The 21,107-nt window shown below is 44.5% G+C and overlaps 1 protein-coding gene across 1 annotated transcript in view; it reads right to left on the bottom strand.

Moving 5' to 3' along the window:
* MERTK (MER proto-oncogene, tyrosine kinase) overlaps positions 1-20,256 on the bottom strand; it is a 106,034-nt gene extending 85,778 nt beyond the window's left edge. The window contains exon 1 of the mRNA XM_040623198.1: positions 20,111-20,256. Coding sequence (XP_040479132.1) covers positions 20,111-20,171 — 61 coding nt within the window. The 5' untranslated portion in view covers positions 20,172-20,256. The remainder of the gene's footprint in view (positions 1-20,110) is intronic.
* Positions 20,257-21,107: the final 851 nt, after the last annotated feature.

Genomic DNA, 21,107 nt, shown 5'->3' with positions numbered 1-21,107 from the left:
CCATTTGCACCAAGCATAGCAAAGCCTGGCCAGCAGAAACTGGGTATCTGACGGGGGCAGAATGGGCTCTGGCAGGGGCTTTACTGGAAAGCAAGGGGAGGACATGTCTGGCTGCTTGCGCATGGAGGGGTCACAGCTGTGGTGTGACTGCAGATAAGACGGAGTGCCAGCAAAACCCCACTGGTATGCCTGCACAGAGCGAAGAAAGCAAAGTCGGGTATAAAACATGGTGTGGGCAGATCAGATTTTCCACATGCGCCCCAATGGGCATAGCGTTGCCAGATAAAAAACAAGGCGTTCCAGTTACACTTGAATTTCAGATAAGCAATGACTATGCCAGTACACAGGGATATACTCAGTCAAATATATATGACTTTGTATCATTTAGCCCAAACTAGCTGGAGCCAGAGTGCCAGGGAGTTAGTTCACTGTTGCTCCCCTAACAGGCTGGCCTCCTTGGGTGCAGAGAAGGGTGAAGATGGGTCTGGAGGAGGCAACAAGGGACCCCAGTACATCAGACGAGCTATTCAACCTCTCTAAGACCTCACTTGGAGGGCGTAAAGGGGCTCAGACCTCTGAGCAACAATGGTGATAACCAGGCTCTCTTCCCCACTTCCCCTGGTATGCTTTCTGGCTTAAGAAAAAAAGGAGAGCCCCACCTATGCCTTTCTTCCTCCTGCACACACTTCCACAGTGAAGTCCCAAGGGCCTCAAAGCGTTTTAACCAGTTCTTCATGATCCCCTTCAGCCCGTACCCCACTTTGTGACTTCGGCATTTCACCTTTTCTCGGTAGAAGTGCCTTGCAAAAGAAGCTTCCCAAGCAGACTGCACCGTTCAAGTCCTTTCGGTAGAGGAACACCAATTCAACCAGAAAAGAGCTCCAGAGTCTGACTGTGACTCTTCATCATCGTCTTCTATCTCTCCAGCATGCCTTCAAAACTAGCAGAACATCAGGGTCTCCAGGCAAAGGTTTTAAAGCTCTGACACCCGCTTTTCACCCAGAGCTTGAGCTTATTGGTCAGGGGTGTAGTTTGGGTATCGGGACTTCAAAAAAAAATCTCTTCTCGGGATTCTAATGTGTAGCCAGGGTCAGAACCCCTGCTCTAGCAAGTGGATCCAGTATTCCAAATCACCTTGGGGAAGGGGGCTCTTGAGGATTCCGCCTGAGAATCCCCACCCAGAAGGCTCAGGTTTGAACCCTGTGGTTTGGAAGCATGGTACATATAAGAACTCTGGAGTCAAAGAGGCAACGTTTAGTCCACCCAGCTCAGCCAGTCAGAGACCAGATAACCTTGTGCAAGTCACTTGGTCTCCTCACCTGTAAAGTAAGGCACACAACACCGCCTTCTTTCAGAATGATAGCAGAATACCGCACATAAAACTCCATGCAGTGCCTGCCATGCACAGACATGCAATAAATGAGTTAAGATTTTCTTTTTTTAAAAAAAGATTTTATTTATTTACTTATTTAAGAGAGAGAGAGAGAAGCAGGGCATGAGTAGGGAGAGGAGCAGAGGGAGAGAGCAGAGGGAGAGGGAGAAACAGACTCCCCGGGCGGGGAGTCGGAGGCAGGGCTTGATCCCAGGATCCTGGGATCATGACCTGAGTCGAAGGCAGATGCTTAACCAACTGAGCCACCAGGGCACCCCCAGTTAAGATTTTCATAACATGAAACAAATGATCTGTTGTTTCGAAGGTGCAACTAATCATGTCTGGACCATCAATGCTGAACATATGGGACCAGTTATGCTGACTTAGACCATTCAACCTCTTGCAGTGAAATATGAATATATGTTTACTTAACCAAGGCTTTTCCTTCTCTTTCCCCTTTGGCAGCACACCAAGCGTGACAGAAAGACTGAAGGAACACTTTCTGGCCAGAGTGGTGAAGCAGTTTGGCCCCTGGTATCAGGGATTGGTTCTCCCTAAGGGCCAGATGTGGCTTTCTCGAGATCTAGGAGAGACTCTCAGTCTCCAAGTTTAATTCCTCCATCACGCCACTCCCAACACATACGCTCCAGCCCACCAATACCTGAATGCCCATTAATAAAAAGCCATTTTCGGGGCACCTGGGTGGCTCAGTCAGTTGAGTATCAGATTCTTGATTTCGGCTAGGGTCATGATCTTGGGGCCATGGGATTGGCCCCTCTTTGGGCTCTGCGAAAGCGTGGAATCCACTTGGGATTCTCTCTCTCCCTCTGCCCCTCCTCCTGCTCGCACGCACGTGTGCACACTCTCCCGAATAAACAAAATCTTTAAAAAAAAAAAAGGCATTCTTTTAAAGAAAAAAATTATTTCCTTTTAAAATGTGACTATTTCTGGAACACCAAACATCTAACAAGAATAGTTTGTCAAAGTCTTTTCTAAGTGAAAGAGGGCAGAGAATTCTGTCCAAAAACAGATATACTTTTCCCTACTCCTCCCACTAAGTACACGTAAAAACAACAGAAACAAACATTAAACAAACAAACAAACAATAACAACAACTACTACTCCGGAAAGTGGTGAGAAGGCAGATGTATCAGGAACTTCAGGATGCTAGACCACCATGGGGATGAATTCCCTCGGTTTTCCTTTGCCTCCATACGTCTCAATTTGGAAATGTTACCAGGCAAAGAACACCACCACCAACAAAACAAAAACACGAAAACAAAAACAAAACCACAACCAAAGCCTATTTTCCTGAGTCAAAAGACCAGGAAAGGGACAGCCCATCAATACAGAAGATTTTTAGACAATAAACTGTTCTCCTGGATGCCTGGGTGGCTCAGTTGGTTAAGCATCTGCCTTCGGCTCAGGTCATAATCCAAGGATCCTGGGATTGAGTCCCACATCGGGGGTCCCTGCTCAGTGGGGAGTCTGTTTCTCCCTTTCCCTCTGCCCCTCCCCCTGCTCATGCTCTCGCTCTCTCTCTTGAATAAATAAATAAAATCTTAAAATAAAAACTGTTCTTCTCCAGGCAACCCACCCAGAAAACCCTATGGTCCCATCCCCACCCATGCCAGCAAAGGTCAAGTGGGGAGCCTAGACCTCTACCCTTACTGGGTTGAAAAGAGGTGCCACAACTATTCCATCAGGTGGTATCAGAGAGGGCCAAGTAGAAAGCTGAGACTTTCATCCTCACTGGCTTGTGTTAGTAAAGACCATGTGGGAAGCGTGGACTTCCACTCCCACCTGGCATTAATGGGGCACCCCTTCCTGTACCCACTGGGGTGGCATCAGAGAAGGTCTAGTAGAGAATCAGGGGTTTCACTGCTGCCAGTGAGGCCATCCCTCCTCTTCCCCTAGTGTCAGTGGAGGTAAGGTGGTGAACAGTCAGGAAGTACTAAGGCACTCCAACCCCTCCCAGACAGGAGCTGTCAGTGGAAACCTAATGGGCAGCCAGAACTCCCACTCCACCTCTAATCAGCAGTAACTCACAGTCAGATGCCAATGGAGGTTGAAGGGAAAACCTAGAATTCTACCCCCAGCGGGCAGTGAAGAGGCAGCATACCTCTTTGCCAGCTAGAGCAGCTGAGAGGAAACCCAGTATAACAAAAGATAAAAATAAGAGCCAGAGTCTCATAATATAATACCCCAAATACCTAGGTTTCAATAAAAAATTCAATCTCAAACTGAATGAAATACCAACAGCAAGGTGACAGAGAATTATCTGAAAAAAGTTTTAAAAAAGGAATCTTAAAAATACTTCAATGAACAAGTAAGAACATGAAACACATGAAACATAGAAAGCCTCAACAAAGAAATATAAAGTCACAGTAAAGAAATTAAAGATATATATTTAAAAATGCAACTTTTTGAACTGAAAAATACAATAGCCAAAATAAAAACTCAATGGGTGGGCTCAATAACAGAAGGCAGGGGCAGACGAAAGAATCAGTGAACTGGAAGACAGAACCACAGAAAATGATCTAATCTGAACAACAGAGAGAAAAGAGACTGAGAAAAAAATGAACAGAGACTCCAGAACCTCTAGGACTATTGCTAAAGATCTAATGTTTGTATTCTCAGAGTCCTGGAAGGAGAGGAGAAAGAAGAGAGCGAGAATGAAAAAGCACCTGAAGAAATAATGCTGAAAGCTTCCTAAGCCTGACAAAAAATATAAACCTACAAAATCAAACATCTGAGTGAAACTAACATAGGATAAACCCCAAAAATATCCACACCAAGATATATCACAGTCAAACTTCTGAATAGTAAAGACACGGAAAACTTTTGAAAGCACTGAGAGAGAGAGAGATAATGCGTGACCTATAGGAGAAAAACAATTCAAACGGCAGTATACTTCACATAGGGAACCATGGAGGACAGAAGGAAGTGGCATGTTTCATAAGTGCTGAAAGGAGAGAACAGTCAACTCAGAATTTTTCAGAAATGAAGGGGAAACCAAAATATTCCAGATGAAGGAAAACTAAGAATTTGTCATCAGCAGACTACTCTTAAAAAATAGCCAGAGGAAACTCTCTAAACAGAAAGAAAACAATAAAAGAAGGAAACTTGAATCATCGGAAGGGAGGAAAAAACACAGAAAGCAAAAATATTGGTTAATACAATAGACTTTCCTCTTCTTGAGTTTTCTAAATTATGCCTGATGATTAAAGAAAAACTGCAACACCATCTGATATAGTTCTATATATGAAGAAATATGTAAGATAATTATGTCTTAAATGGGGAAATAAAGGAACTTTAAAGGAGGTAGGGATTTTATAATTACCTTGAACTGATGAAACGGCAACACCTAATATATCGATAATTACATTAAATGATCTAAGTATATTAAAAGATCAAGATTGGCACAGTAGATTAAAAAACTACCCAGCTATCTGCTGTTTATAAGAAATTCATGGCAAATATAATGATACAGGCAAGTTGAACACAGAAGACAGAAAAAGATATATCATGCAACCATTAATCAAAAGAAAGCAAGATAGCCACCTTGATATCAGATAAAGTAGATTTCAAAGCAAAGAAATCTACCAGAGACAGAAAGGCAAATTATATAATGATAAAGACTCAATCTACCAAGAAGATATAGCAGTCTTAAATGAGTGTGTACCAAACAAAGCAAAGAGCTACAAAATATGTGAAGCAAAAACTGATATAACTGAAAGGAGAAAAAACAAATTAACAATTGTAGTTGGAGACTTCACCATCTCTCTCTCAAGAGCTGATCATAGAACAAGGCAGAAAATAAGCAAGGATACAGAAGAACTAGATGACATGGCCAATGGAAAGAATCTAGTCTACATTTATAGAACATTCCAACCAACAACAGCAGAATCCACATTCTTTCCAAATGACGATGGGATATAAACCAAGATAAACCATATCGTGGGCCATAAAGCAAATCTCAAGAAATTTAAAAGAATTAAAAATCATAGTTTGTGTTCTCTGACCACAATGGAAATAATCAGAAATAACAGAAAGGTAATAGGAAATTCTTCAAATACTTGCAAACTAAACTTCTATATAAGCTATGGATCAAAGAGGATGTCTCAAGGGAAATAAAAAAAATATATACTGAACTGAATGAAGATAAAGATAAAACATAAAAATTTGTGGGACACAACACAGTGCTGAGGGAAAATTTACTTAGTAATCTAAGCTTGGAACACAGACAAAGAAGAGCAAAAGAAAAAATAATATATTTATAGGAAAGGAAACAAAAGAGAAAAGCATTAGAGAAAATCAATGAAACAAAGAACTGGGTGTTTGAAAATAACCAATGAAATTGACAAATCTCTAGCAAGACTACAAAGAAAAAAAAGAAGACACAAATTACTAATATCAGGAATGAAACAAGGAATATTACTATTGATTGTACAGACATCAAAAGGATAATAATTAAATACTACAAAGAACTCTACACACAAATCTGACAATATAGAGGAAATGGACTAATTCCACAAAAGACACAAACTACTACTACAACTCACCCACTATGAAACAGATAATTTGAATATCCCTGTGACTATAAAGGACATTAAATTCATCGTCTAAAAAAATCCCCCCAAAATTAATTTCCAGGCCAAAACAGTTTCACTGGATAATTATACCAAATGCTTAAAGAAGAATTAGCACACATTCTACATAATATTTTCCAGAAACTAGGAGAGGACAAAAGCCAATATACTTGACGAAGCTGGTGTCCTGACACCAAAACTAGACAAACACAGTAAAGAAAAAAAGTACAGATCAACATCCTTCATGAATATAGATGCAAAAACTCCTTAACAAAATATCAGCAAATAGAATTCAACAATGTATAAAGATAACTATATACCAAGATCAAGTGGAATTTATTCCATGGATAGAAAGTTGGTTCAATATATGAAATTAATGAAAATCAATGTCATCCACCATATTAACAGGTTAAAGAAGAAAAATCACATAATCATATCAATCATTTAACAAAGTCCAACAACCATTCAATACCCATCCACAATTTTTAAGAAAATAGAAAGAGGAGAACGTGCTCAACTTGATAAAAAGCATCTACAAAAAACTGAAAGCTATCATTTTACTTTATGGTAAAAAACTTCATTCTTTTCCTCTTAGATTAGAAATAAAGCAAAATGTCTGCTTACCCCATTCTTTGCTTGTTTGTTTTTAAGTAGACTCCACACCAAACATGGAGCCCAATGCAGGGCTTGAACTCATGACCCTGAGATCAAGACCGGAGCTGAGATCAAGAGTTGGATGCTTAACCGACTGAGCCACCCAGGTGCCCCTGCAGTCCTCATTCTTAGTCAACATAGTGCTGAAAGTTCTAGCCAATGCAGTAAAGCAAGAAAAAGAAATAAAAAGCATCAGAAAGGAAAGATCAGAAAGGAAGAAATAAAATAGGCACTATTTGCAGATATGATTGTCTACATAGCAAATCCCACAGAATCCATTAAAAAAATGTCCTCAGAACTAATAACTGATTTCATCAAGGTCACAGGATACAAGATAAATATACAAAAGTTATTTTACTTCTATATACTAAGTAATGAGCATGTAGACATCAAAATTAAAAATACAGTACCATTTACAATCACTCCCAAATGATGAAATACTTAGGTATAAATCTAACAAAGCACATACAGAACTCATATCCTGAAAACTACAAAGCACTGATAGGAGAGATGAAAAAAGATCTAAATAAACAGAGAGACATACTGGGTTCATAAGTTGGAAGTCTTAACACAGTAAAGACATCAATTCTCCTTAAAGTGATATATAGATCACAGAATATTAAAAATACATTTATCTGGGGGCGCCTGGGTAGCGCAGTGGTTAAGCATCTGCCTTCGGCTCAGGGCGTGATCCCAGCGTTCTGGGTTCGAGCCCCACATCAGGCTCCTCCACTAAGAGCCTGCTTCTTCCTCTCCCACTCCCCCTGCTTGTGTTCCCCCTTTCTCACTGGCTGTCTCTGTCAAATAAATAAATAAAATCTTTAAAAAATAAAAAAATAATAATAATAAAAATACATTTATCTGGTCCTTGTCCCCAGTTCCTGGCACAGAGCTCCTAAAATCCCTAGAATTTCCCAAGTGATAGAAATGTCTTTTGTTATTCATAAAGAGTATCTTTGGAACACATCTGAGTTCACACTAATAAAGTGACTTAGGGTGGGGCCCCTAGATTGCTTCAGGATGGGAGCTGATCATCAGAAAAACACAGGATTAGAGGGTTAGAATATTCTGCCCCATGCCCAACCTCGAGGTATGAGAAAGGGGCTGGAAATTGAGTTTAGTCCCTAATGGCCAATGATTTAAACAATCATGCTCATGTAAGGAAATTCCATGTAAAACCCTAAACAAAAAGGTTTGGGGAGCTTCTGAGTTAGTGAACACATCAATGTGCGGGGAAGGTGGTACACTCAGAGAAGGCATGGAGGCTCTGAACCTCTTCCCCTACACCTTGCCCTATGTATCTCTTCCATTTGGCTATTCCTGAGTTGTATCATGTCTAATAAAGCTGTAATCATAAGAACAGCGCTTTCCTAAGTTCTGTAGGTTGGTCTAGTGAACTACCAAACCTGAAGGGGAAAGGATGGCCTGGGCACCCCTGAATTTGTAGTCAGCTGGGCAGAAGGTAGGTAGCCTGGAGAGTTCATTGGAGCTGGTGTCTGAAATGGGGGGCGGTCCTATGAGATTGAGCCCCTAACCTGTGAGGTCTAGGCTAACTCTAGGTAGTGTGAGAACTGAATTGAATCATAGGACACCCAGTCGAGGTCAGAGAACTGGAGAATTTGTTGTCGAAACTACATACTTGATGTCAGAAAAAAAGCACATACAGATTTAACACAATTCCTAAAATACCAGGAAGATTGTTTTTGTAGATAAAAACAATATATTTCTAAAATTTGTGTGGAAAAGCAAAGGATCTAGAATAGCTAAAACAGATTTGAAAAAGAAGAATAAAATGGGAGGAATCAGTCTCCCCAATTTCAAAACTTATTATATAGCTGCAATAATCAAACTGGATAGTATTAGCAGAGGTACAGACACATAGATCAATGGAACACAAGAGAACCAGAAACGTTCTCACACAAATATACCCAACCTCTTTTTGGCAAAGGTCAGAAGCAATTCAATGGAGGAAAGATAGCTTTTTAAAGAAATGATGCTGGAGCAAGTGGATATCCATAGGCAAAAAAATTAAACTTGACCTAAATCTTACACTTTATTAAAAAATTAACTAATATAAATGTGAAACTTAAAACTTTTAGAAAAAAAAAAAAACAGGAGAAAATCTTCAGGACCCAGAGTTAGGCAAACAGTCTTACACTGGCCACCAAAAGTATGCTACATAAAAAGAAAATGTAATAGACTGAATTTCATCAAAACTAAAAATGTTTGCTCTGCAAAAGACCCCACTAAGAGAAAAAAACAAAAACAACAGACTTGGATAAATTTATTTGCAAACCACCTATCTGAGAAAGCACTAGTATCTAGATTATTAAAGAACCCTCAAAACTCAGAAACAAACAATCCAATTAGAAAAGTGCAAAGACATGAAGAAACGTTTCACCAAAGAATATATGTGGATGACAACTACGCTCATGAAAATGTGTTCAACATCGTAAACCATTAGGGAAATTCAAATTAAGATTCCAGTGTGTAGGGGCACCTGGGTGGCTCAGTCGGTTAAGTGGCTGCCTTCAGCTCAGGTCCTGATTGGGATCGAGTCCCATCTCAGGCTCCTTGCTCAGCGGAGAGCCTGCTTCTCCCTCTCCCCCTGATTGCGCTCTCTCTCTCTCACTATCTCTCTCTCTGTGTCAAATAAATAAATAAAATCTTAGGAAAAAAAAAAAAGACCACAATGTGGTATCACTTCATACCTGTCAGGATGGCTAAAATTAAAAAGCGACATCACCAAATGCTGTCGAGAATGTGTCATTTCAAGGGCCCATAAAAGTACAAAGGGAGACAGAAGAGTTGGTGTCAGTGTTGCAGTGCCAAAAGACACAACCCATGCTTGCTGGCTTTGAGGATGGAGGAAGGGGCCAGGAATGAAGGTGGGACCCTAGAAGTTAGAAAAGTCAAGAACATAGACTCTTCCTACAGACTCCAGAGAGGAGGGACACCCTGTTGTCACCCTGATGTTAGCCCCAATGAGACCCATGTCAGACTTCTGACTTACTGAACTGTAAGATATGATATTTTGTTGTTTCGAGCAACTAAGTTGGTGGTAATCTGTCATGGCAGCAAATGGGAAACTAATACAGTTTATACGGCATTTTTTTTTTTTAAAGATTTTATTTATTCATTCGACAGAGATAGAGACAGCCAGAGAGAGAGGGAACACAAGCATGGGGAGTGGGAGAGGAAGCAGCAGGCTCATAGCAGAGGAGCCCGATGTGGGGCTCGATCCCATGACGCTGGGATCACACCCTGAGCCGAAGGCAGACGCTTAACCGCTGTGCCACCCAGGCGCCCCTATATGGCATTTTTGAAATGACAAAGTTAAAGAAATGGAAAACCGATTAGCGGCTGCCAGATGTTAAGGAGGTGAGAGGGTAATGAGGGATCCTGTGGTGGTGGATGTCAATACCCATGTCCATATCTGGCTTGTGATATTGTACTACATTTTCCTAAGATGCTACCCTTCGGGGGTAACTAGGTAAAGGGGACATGGGGGCTTCTTCATATTATTCATTAGAAACAGCATAAGAATCTAAAATTATCCTAAAAATTTAATTTTAAAAATCTAACTATGTTTAATATCTTCTATTGGCTAAGAGGCAAAAGCCACAGCATCTGTATTATCTCTGGATGTTCACACTCTGCCAGTCTTTCCACCTACACGATCCTCTGATCCTGGGCAGGGAGTAGCATTGCCCCCAGTTTGCAGTGAGGAGCCTGAGGCTCACAGGTGCTAAGCAACTTGGCAGATCATCATGGGTAGGAAGGAGTGAAGGGACTTCTCCCAGTCCCACCCACCCTCACCTCACCAGCCACATTCAGGCTCCAGCTCCTAAGCCCCTACTTGTGGTTGGTTCTCAGGGCTGGACAGAACAGGGCTCTAGAGTGCCTTATGCCAGGCAAGGGCAGGGATGGGGCGCTGGGTGGTGAGCCTGGAGGGCCAGTGGCTGCTGCTAAAATGGTCTCAGCCTGCTTCGCAACCTGGCTACAACCAGCCTGGACAGCATTACCAGACCTATCTAGAGTATTCTTGAGGTACTGAAGAAATGCCTCAGTCGAGATCTTCCACAGCAATAACCTACCTGTAAGATGTGCGGAAGAAAGGTTTTTTTCTATTCTAATAACAATTTGGCAATATATGATGAGGCTGAAATTGCATACAAACTACAACTCAGCATTTCCACTCCTAAGGACTCACACATGTCCACAGTGAGACACGCACGCAAGTTCATGGCTATCTTAACTCGGGTAGTGGTTTTAACATGTATTTGTCAAAACTCTTCAAACTTGACACTTAAAATCTGTGCATTTTATTATAGCAAATTAATCCTCTATAAGGAAAAGATTAAAAACAAGAATGCTCTTAGCAATGATGTGGGAAACAAAGGCAAAAGAAAAAATTGAATTTCCTGACTACTTACAGTCCATTGACAAGTCCTTAAACAGGCAGAGTGACTGTCCTCTGGGAGCTCAGCTGCCTGATGTTGACACTTGGCTAAGGGCAAAAGGCAATCTTGGTTTAACTTCGTCCCGACCCCCTCAAGATCCTGTGAATCTACTTTAAACAAATGGAAATTCCTTTGGAAACTTCCTTTGTCTCTGGCAAGATATATGTTGGCAGCCACCCCGCAAGCCTAGGACCCACTGATATACATCTGAAGGGTCTTATGACTGAGGTTTTTACTATACAGCAATAAAAGACCTTTTCCTAACAATAGCTAGCCGCCTCAGGGTCCTGGAAACCTTGTTTCCAAATACCTGGGAAGCTTGTGCTGTCCCTAACCCCCTGCCAACTTGAAAGTATATAATCAATCACTCCTCGGGACTTCACTGCAGCTCTTCCCGCCCACCAGTCCTGTCCCGGTGCTTTACCACGGGGTAAAGCCAACTTTTTGCACTGGGTAAAGCCACCTTTTTGCAAACAAGATGTCTCAAGAATGCTTTCTTGACTGTCTGCTCCGAACCCCAACATTTCCACATCAGCAACACTGTTGGTAACAGAAAAATGTAGAAAACTCTAAATGCCCAATAAAAGGAGACCAGATAATAAACTATGGCATATTCCCATATTTGCCTTTGAAGATAAATAAACCAGGGCAACACTGTTCAACCCAGACGAGTCTAGCAAACTTAACACAGAGTGAGAAAACAAGCTGAAAGAAAGCACACTATTTATATAAAATTTTATCACATGTGTAGAGCAGCAGCTGCTAGTGTCCTGCTCAATGCTCAGTCCCCCTTTTCCTACAAATGGGACCTGATCTCATTCAGGGAGCAACTTTCCTTGCTAATATAATAATTGATTTGTCACTGTTTCTTGTAGCTTGGTACAGCCAACGAAACTCAAGCAGAAGTCAAAAGCTTGGGGCTTTGCATAAAGCTATCATCTTCTTATGGCCTAAAAAGGGGCAGACTCAGCTAGTATGAAACTGGTTGTGTTTTGTCCTTCCTGACTCCGCCTTCTTGGAATGCGAACGAAATGCTCAGAGATGCAGCATCCATTTGGAGACGATGAGCTCTAAAACCATACACTAAAGATGATGGAATAAAGAGCCAGGAAGAGCCAGGTCCCTGACCACATCGTGGATCCTCTGTCCCAACCCCAGCCTGGCTACCCTCAGACTGCTTGTTGTAGGAGAGAAATACCTTCCTCTTGGTTGAGCCACTGAAGTGAGGTTTTCTGTTACATGCAACCAAAAGTAAACCTTACCTGACATGGCGTCAAACAACACTGCAAAGTGTCACCGATACAATTCTGTGTTGTCAAGGGGTAAAGAGACGCATGTAAATTGAATCACCTAGTGTGGGGGAGTGGTTTTCTCTGGGGGAGGTGAGGAAAGGGGAGGAGACTGGAGTGGGGAGCAATGGGGGCTTCAATGGGGGAAGGTGGGAGGCTCCCCAGTTCTCCTCAAGAATCAGACGCATTGCGGGGCACCTGGGTGGCTCAGTCGTTAAGCATCTGCCTTCAGCTCAGGGTGTGATCCCAGAGTCCTGGGATCGAGCCCACATCGGGCTCCCTGCTCGTTAGGAGCTTGCTTCTTCCTCTCCTACTCCCCCTGCTTGTGTTCCCTCTCTCACTGGCTGTGTCTCTCTCTGTCAAATAAACAAATAAAATCTTAAAAAAAAAAAAAAAAAAAAAAAGAACCAGACGCATTGCATTGGTGGGGTGTAACAAGAGATGTGCTCAGAATGGCTCGGACTCCTGCTGGTTAGGGCTGCACCCTAAAGACGGAGTCCATAGGTCGTAGGTGGGGTCTGGGCTTCCATATTTTGAAAAAGCTTCCTAGCTGACTTTCTCCTATCCTCCTAGCCAAAATGCTTAGGAGATTTATATCCTATAATTCACATTATAAAATACTTACTTAATTTCCAAATATAAAATTACATCGTGATATTACAGGACAGACTTTGTAAAATGATATAATTCCCCCCTGGAGCCTGGAGATTCTGCTGTGCACCCTGGGGAGACACGTTCTACTCTGCCCGGCCCAGAAAGACTATATAATCATCCATGTGTCTTCCAGAACCCAAGAGTCCATGCTCCCTGCAGACTTGACAGTAAGAAGCCATAATTTGTTTGGGCAGGTCCAGTATCCTCAGAAATACACATCTGTATAGCTGGAGGGGCTACTTCTTGGGGGCACAGACAGCTCAGGCGTCAGGGAATGGAAGCTGCCCACAGTAAAGAACCCACTGGTATGACTCATTTTTAAGAAAACTCTGTGTTGCCTCTGGCCCTGTTTCTAGGCTGAGGCCTGAGGACACTCACAGCCGGAGTCAGGCACAGGCCTGGGAGGTTCACACTCACGCCAAGGCACTGTGTCTGGAACCACACTGAGAAAGTGTCCCACCCCATGACTCCCCTTCAGACAGAATCTGTTTTTTGCCCTAGAGGGGACCCCAGAATCACCTATCTGCCCTCCCATTTGATCGGTGGGGATTCGAAGTTTCAGAAAGGTGGAGCACCTTACCCCAAGTGTCCCTGCAAGTTAATATCAAAACTGGGAAGAGAACTTCTATCTCTGGATTCCCAAAGCAGTTTTATTTTTCAACTAATGCTTTAGATGGAATGCTAAATCTAATGAGCTTCCTTTTTTCTTTGCTCCAAAACTTTCAAAGAACATTGCTTTCATCAACAAATCTTCAAATCATGAGGCAGAATTGTAAAAAGGCTTAAGGGCTGGTTTCACTTCCTGTGTGGAGGCAGCCTGCCAGGTACTGCAGCAAGTGGAAAACCAGCCCCCCAGACCGGCAGCACTTGGGAGCCCATGAATAATTTATCATCTCACTGTGCATTCACTAAGTGGTGCGGGGACAGAAAACAACTTTCAGCAAGTTTGAGTCCATGTTCTAATATTCTCCACCAAGACAGCTTGCTCTGACTTGTAAAAAAAAAAAAAAGAAGATCATTTTCAAAAACCATAATGAGGCCAGTCTACTATTAGGCGCTGGAAGAAGCCCTAAAGCTTAAAATAGCAAAACAATCGCTTCTCCAAGATAAACAAGGCTTTCCTTTGTGTGTCTAATGAGAGGCAAGACCACGGCAAAGGCAGATTCTAAGATGCTTACTGTCCCTGAATGCTGAGGTAACGAGCTTCCCCACCCCTCCAAAAAAGCAGATTGTACAAGAAGAGATCTGTCCAAGAGCATCTGCCTGATTGTCAAATGCCAACCTGAGACCCACGTCCTGAGGGTGAGCCCCTTTCTTGAGTGAGCTAGGGCAGGGCGTGAACACCGTGATGATCAGATCTGGCTGGGGCCTTGGCTCACTTGACAGGCGCCAGACAGCACCTTTGAAGGAACCGACCGAGAAATATCCAGAAGACACCATTAATGACTGGGTACAAGGAGACACAGGAGCATAGAGTTTGCTGTCATAAAAGTCTATATATTGAGATGAAATGAAATGGGCTTTCCCCAGGCATTAAGTTTCTCAAACATTCTTAGTTTTTGGTGTAAAACTTCTATAAGATCTTGGTCCAAACATGAAGTCAACATCTATCCCCTCTCTTTCTCTCTCCCCCTCTGCTCCTCCCCAACCGCCCCCAAGATTCATGGAAAATCCATTTTACATTACGTGAAAGAACCATGTAGGTTTCTCTATGACATGTATAAGACATAATCACCCTTTCTTCATTTATCACTTTATTTTTTAAGATTTCATTTATTTATTTGACAGAAAGAGAGAATGCGTGTGTGCACAAGCAGGGGGAAGGGCAGAGGCTGAGGGAGAAGCAGGCTCTCTGCTGAGCAGGGAGCCCTGGGGTAGGGGAGAGGGGCTCCATTCCAGGACCCTGGGATCATGACCTGAGCCGAAGGCTGACACTTAACTGACTGAGCGACCCAGGAGTCCCATTTATTTCTTTAAAACACCAGGAACTGAGGAAGTCACCTGGGCGTGGCAGCCTAGGGCTTCCCCAGCTGGTCCTGTCCACAGATCTTCATGGAATTCTCAACCCCTGCCAGGCTGCATGTTCAACCTTCAGCTGGAGGCAGAAGGACTAGAACCAGGTGAAGAGACAGAGCAAGTTACTTCCCAGTCAGGGGGTAGCACATGCCCCGGAGTGTAAGAGGCAGAGGAGTCTGGACTTCCCTCAGGGTACCTGGGGACTGGCTCATACCTGCCACCAAGTAGGAAGTGTCTGGGAGCCAGGAGTGCGTCTGGAGCTCCCTGCCCGGTCCCCGTGCTCACGGACCACCCGCACACACACACACTCAGACACGTACACAGTTAATCCAAGAAACAAAGCCTCATTTTGTATCCACTGCAGCCAGAAGGCTTCACTTGGGAAACCTAGTTTTAGCTGATAAAAAGGAAAGGGAGTATCTGGACGCTTACATTCAAACCCAACAAAACCAAACCAAATGCAACAACAAAAACAAACCACACCCACTTTGGAGTAGCGTTATGTGGGAACCGTTGAGCAGGAATTGGACTTCATTTTTATACCTTCCTGAGAGGCACATGACAGGAAGCTATTCCTGTACTATGCTAAGTCTGAACTCAGCAAGTGAAGGTAACGGGGAGAATGGGGGTGAGGGGGAGTGGCAGCAAGGCAGGCCCTGCCTCATCAGACCAGCCACAAGTGACAAGCGCGGGTTTTGCAAGCAGAACTACTAGGAACAAAGCTCTAAAGAGCAGCGACAAGGACCTGGTTGCCCTAGGGCTCTAGGACCCCTTCACTGAAGGGCTCTGAATGGTGGAGGGTGGCCCACAGCTCTGTTCTCGTATTTCAGGCTGCAACTAAGGATACGTGTCAGCGAGAAAAGAACCCTTCCCCCCAACACTTTTTGTCTAGGAAAAACATTACCCCAAAGTTTGAGCTCAGAAGAATGGAGGAGAATCATTGGCAGTGATGGCTAATATTTTTGGAGCATTTACCACGTGCCCTTAGCTCATTTCATCCTCCTGTCAGTCCTATGACTAGTGAAGAGACCCAAGGTACCAGAGAGGAAACTGAGGTCCTGAGTTACCCATGGCCCCCAGGGCTCCCCAGAGGCCAGTCAGGTAGGACATGAAGCCCAGCTTGCTGCCTACTCAGCCCCCCTGTTAACATTTTCATCCCAGTCCCAAGAAGCTCCTGTGGTGAACCTCCTTTTTTCTGTTTTTTTATAATCATTAATCTCCTGCTGGGATGCATACCAACCCAGAGCCTGTGCTTTGGGTAAGATTAAACTAGTGACAAGGGGCCAAAGTCAAGGCACTCAGGGTCACAACTAACAGGACATCAGGCAACCCGCCTCTGCCAAGGAGCTGCTAACTCTGTTTTTCAGCTTTTGACCTTTTTCCCCCCTCTAGCTGGAATAGTTAAGAAAATATAAAATGTCAATATCGCTCTATTGGGTTAATATAGTCCAAAAATCTATCTTCTTTCAATGCCCTAAGTTTCCTACTAATGAAATCACTTTGGCATCACCGCAAAATATAAGACTGTTTTCTATCAACCAAGCCCCAAGCACAAGGGCATGGGAGCTGCAGCAATTCTCTGGGTGAGCCAGCAGGAACAGAGAAGGGGGAGGAGCACATGCTGAGACCCACAGAGGCCTGGCCCCCTGACACCATCCAGATATTCACTGAGGATCTGACATGGGTGAAACACTGTGCCATCTCACCGTCAGGTAATGAAGTGTTCTCAGGAAATTAAATTCAATGGAGAGAGAGAGAGCGTGAGTGTGTGTGTGTGTGTGTGTGTGTGTGTGTGTGAGTGTGAGACTCTGGTTGGGGTGGGAATGAGGGAAGGCCCCTTCCAGGACATCTGAGCTGAAACCCAAGAAGGAGCCAGTGTGCAGAGACCTTGGGGAAAAGATTCCAGCCAGAGGGAACATTTACTGCAGAAGCACTAGACAGACCCCTGTGGCTGGAGCAGTGTGAACAGTAGAACAAGTGGAAATGGGGCAAAGGGAGTGGGAGGCTCTTCACTCTCTTGCAAACCCTGGGAGGAGTGGGAAGCCGCTGGAGAATTTTAAACAAGGGGACAACACAGTCCGATTAATCTTTACAATTTCATTCTGGCTATTATGTAGGAAGCAGCGGTTACACATATGTGTTCATTTACAGGTCGGGGGGGGTACCGATGTCCTGGCTCATGTTTTCTACCCGGAAACATGTTCTCAATTCACGGGCATCTAAAGATTCAACCAGCTCTGACTGGTAACTCATTGGCCCTACTCCTCAGATTATCTGGAAATTATTTTCTAAAAATAAATTGAAAAACATAATCATTGTTAGTTTTAAACATATCTGTGTTCTAGTCATCACTTTCAAAAAGGGGATCAGAATGACTTTTTAAAAATTATTTATTTTTAAAATGTGCCCTGCTTACTTCCAAAAAGCATTTTGAGGCCATTGTCATAAAGCTTGTAAACAAGAGGACAACTTAAAGCTCTCTCGGGGAAAATATTTACGATATACTGTAACATGGGTTCTGGCATCCCATAAGCTTGGGAGGGAAACGCTAATGTTGAAGGGTCTTAAAAGCCCAATTTGTTCTGAGGATTGAGTTCAGCTGCATGTATTGCTTCATGATGAGCTGAGCTCCTCACTTTTATCCACTTTTATATTCCTCCTCCTCTACCCTCTCCCTGGCCCTCTAGAGAGTCACCCTTTGCCTGGTTTCGCTGCTCACTGGCTCCCCCATCCAGAGATGGAGCAGAAAGGACAGACTGGAAAATCTGATGACCCTGGCTCAGCAGTTTCAGTTCTGTGTTTCTTGGTGGGATGGTGTTTGTGTGTATGCATCTGTGTGTGTGTGTGGGGGGGGGGTTTCTAGGTTAAAGTGATATGTAAATTTTAATTATTTATCCATTCCTCTCCATTGTATACACACACATCCCTCACCTTGTCCCTCTTTCTCTCTCCCTCTCTCCCTAAAATCTTAAAACTGGACAAAGGGTCTAATTACCCATAGCATTCTTACTTCTGTTCTAATTCTGCCAGTGAGAATCCCATCCTTTAAGCTTTCACAACGTACGATATAACACTGTCAGACATCTCACTGGTAAATTCAAGGTAAAAAGCAAAATGTAGGGCACCTGGGTAGCTCATTCAGTTAAGGGCCGGACTCGATTTTGGCTCAGGTCATGATCTCAGAGTCGTGAGAGGGATCCCCACATCAGGGTGGGTATGGAGCCTACTTAAGATTCTCTCTCTTGGGGCACCTGGGTGGCTCAATCAGCTAAGCATCTACCTTTGGCTCAGGTCATGATCCCGGAGTCCCAGAATCGAGCTCCTCATCAGGCTCCTTGTTCAGCGGGGAGTCTGCTTCTCCCTCTGCCTCTCTTCCTTCTTGTGCTCTCTTTCTCTCTCTCTCTTAAACAAAATCTTAAAAAAAAAATTCTCTCTTTCCTCCCTCTGACCCACCCCCCAGCTCTCTCTCTTTCTCTTAAAAAAAAAAAAAAGCAAAAGGTAGAAGAAAAACTGGAGAAATTTTTCATTCTTCTTGCTGGGTGGGTTTTAGCAGACCTTTTATGATTATCTACTAGAGTTAATTGTCTGCTATGAAAGATTATTATAATGGTTTTTTAAAAATTAAGAGAAACACACCATTTTAAAATATTTTATAAGCACCAAAACTATCATTTCTGTTGCGTTTCCCATAATTTTCACCACATTCACTACCTCCAAGACTATCTATGGTCAGTTCTCAGTAGCAGCAAAACAGAACAGATTTGCATCAGATTATGAAAAACGGAATCTGGCAGAAATGCTGAAGAATTTTTTAGGGTTTGGTGGGGGTGGAGAATGGAATTGTTTCAGTTCCTTGACTGGCTTTGACTTTTGATGTTTGCTTCAAATTGCTATGTGGCCCGAAATTATAAATTGCATATGCAATTTAATGTGTAACAAGAGGGTTCACTCTTTAAGAATTTTTTATTTGAGCAACTGAGCTTTCAAAGGAAAACCTCAAAGGAAAACATTTTAAGTAAACTGCTTAACTATAAATTGAACTTTTCAGGTATTCTTAAAAAATACCTTTGACTGTAATTAGGTAAAAGCTATTCAGCCTTGTTCACGGTCAAAAGAGATAAAAACCACGTGCTGAATGGAAATAGAAAACTTTTAACTAAGAAAAAATGCCAGGGATGTGTTTATTCAAAATACGCTCCCCCCCCCAATTGATTTTTCTTTTTGGCGAAGCCGGGTTAAAGTTTTTCTCAGCTTCCTCAAGAAATGCCTCAGCGATCAAACTTTTAACTTGTTAATTACTTAGCCTCCAAACAGGCTGTTGATGCAGAATAGAACCCGCCTTACCTTGCCGCCACTTACCAGTCGAGAACCTTATATTGGAATGTGACCGAATCGGGACAAACCTAGAAGCTGTCCAAGCACATTAGATGCTGTTCAGCAATAATAGGAGCTAAAAGAATGCTTCCACTGTTTCCAGGGTCCCCACACTCAGAGGGTGTCCCTGAAAAGAGGCACTAACATTACCCATAAGGGCCCAGTGGGAGCAGACTGGACTGTCCCTCCCTAGCGGACTCCCGTCCTTGGTCGATCGCAGCACCAGGAATGTGACCCCCAACTTCCCAGCCTGCTCCTCTCCAGGCACCGGTCCCTTGGGAGATGCGGCCTGCGGCTCCCAGAACCACAGCCTGAGCCGGGGTGCAACCACATAACGATGTCCAGAGGAAAGTTTTCCCGACCAGACCTGCGACCCACATTCCTCTGGAGCGAAAACTTCGGGACCTGCAGCGGCCCGGGCCGAGCTCGATTTCCTCCTCTGCAGTAAAGGGGAGCCCTCGGTGCCCACCCTTACCCGACTCCACCGGGACGCGCACCCACGACCCATATTGGGTAGTCTGTCAGTGGGTTGGTCGGGGCCCCTGCGCTCCACTCTGTGGCACGCCTGGGGCATGCGGAGGTGTTTGCAAACTTGCCCTGCAGCCGTGCGCTCCCCCGTTGGCGCCCACCCTCCCCCGAGCTCCTAGGCGTCAGCCCCCGGCCCCCAGCGCCTGACCCTGGGCCCCGCGCACTCACCTGCGCTCCAGAACGCCGGGAGGAAGAACCACACCAGTAGCGGCAGCAGGGCCCGCCCCATCCCGGGCCGCGCGTGTGTAAATTCTCTCCCGATCGACGGACCGACGGACGTCCGAAACCTGGCCAGTCCCGGGTCAAGCGCGCCAGCAAAGCAGCCCAACGCCGGCGGCCGAGCAGCTAGCGCCGAAGTTTGGGGCCAAGCCGCGGGCAGGAGGCGCCTAGGGCCGAAAGGGGCGGGCCGGGGGCCGAGTCCGAGCGGACCCGAGCCAGTTGGGGTGGGGAGGGGGCGGGAAGGAGGGCGGAGAGGCGGGCAGCCAAGGGGAAGGAAGGGGACCGGGCAGGACAGCAGGGGCGGGGAGGGGCGGGACATGGGCCGAGCCTGGGCGGCCCGGGATAGGGGGCGGGGGTGGAGAGAAAGGGAGGGGACAAAAAAAAAAGAGGGGAGGGGCGGCCGGAGGTGAGGAGGAGAAAGAGGTTTGGCCTCTGGGCGGGCCTGGAGTCCAAAACACATGTGGGTGGGAGAGAGAGCGAGAGGGGAAAATGTTGGAGGGAAGTGGAGGGCTCCCGAGGCCTTAGCCAGACCCAACAGAAGGGTCCAGCACCTTGGGGCCGCGGCGATCCCGCAATCCAGACGTGCAAGACAGATAAAACCCTGGCAGCAACGTTCCCAGAGGCGAAGGACACCGTGGCACCGCTTCCCACTGAGCGCCCCTTGGGTATCTGGCCAAAGGTGTAAGACCTGGCCTTGGCGTGGAGGAGCGCACTGCCTCCGGGAGGAACCTTTCACTGCGCGCCCGTGAGGAGTCAAAGAGAGATGAGACTCAGGGAGGGAGATGAACATCAAGGAAAAAGTGCACAAGAGTGGAAAAGCAGCTGGAAGCTATGAAGTGTGGAGCGGCCAAGAGGGCAGCAGCAGAGAAAGTTCATTATAAAAGAAACTTTTTAAAAGATTTTTTATTTACTTATTTGAGAGAGAGACCGCCAGCGAGAGAGGGAA

The sequence above is a fragment of the Ursus maritimus genome, unplaced genomic scaffold (genome assembly GCF_017311325.1).
Source record: "Ursus maritimus isolate PB19 unplaced genomic scaffold, ASM1731132v1 scaffold_6, whole genome shotgun sequence".
In the NCBI taxonomy this organism is placed as follows: domain Eukaryota; kingdom Metazoa; phylum Chordata; class Mammalia; order Carnivora; family Ursidae; genus Ursus; species Ursus maritimus.
Note: the sequence above shows the minus strand (reverse complement) of the source record. Positions and strands in the feature narration are given on the sequence as shown.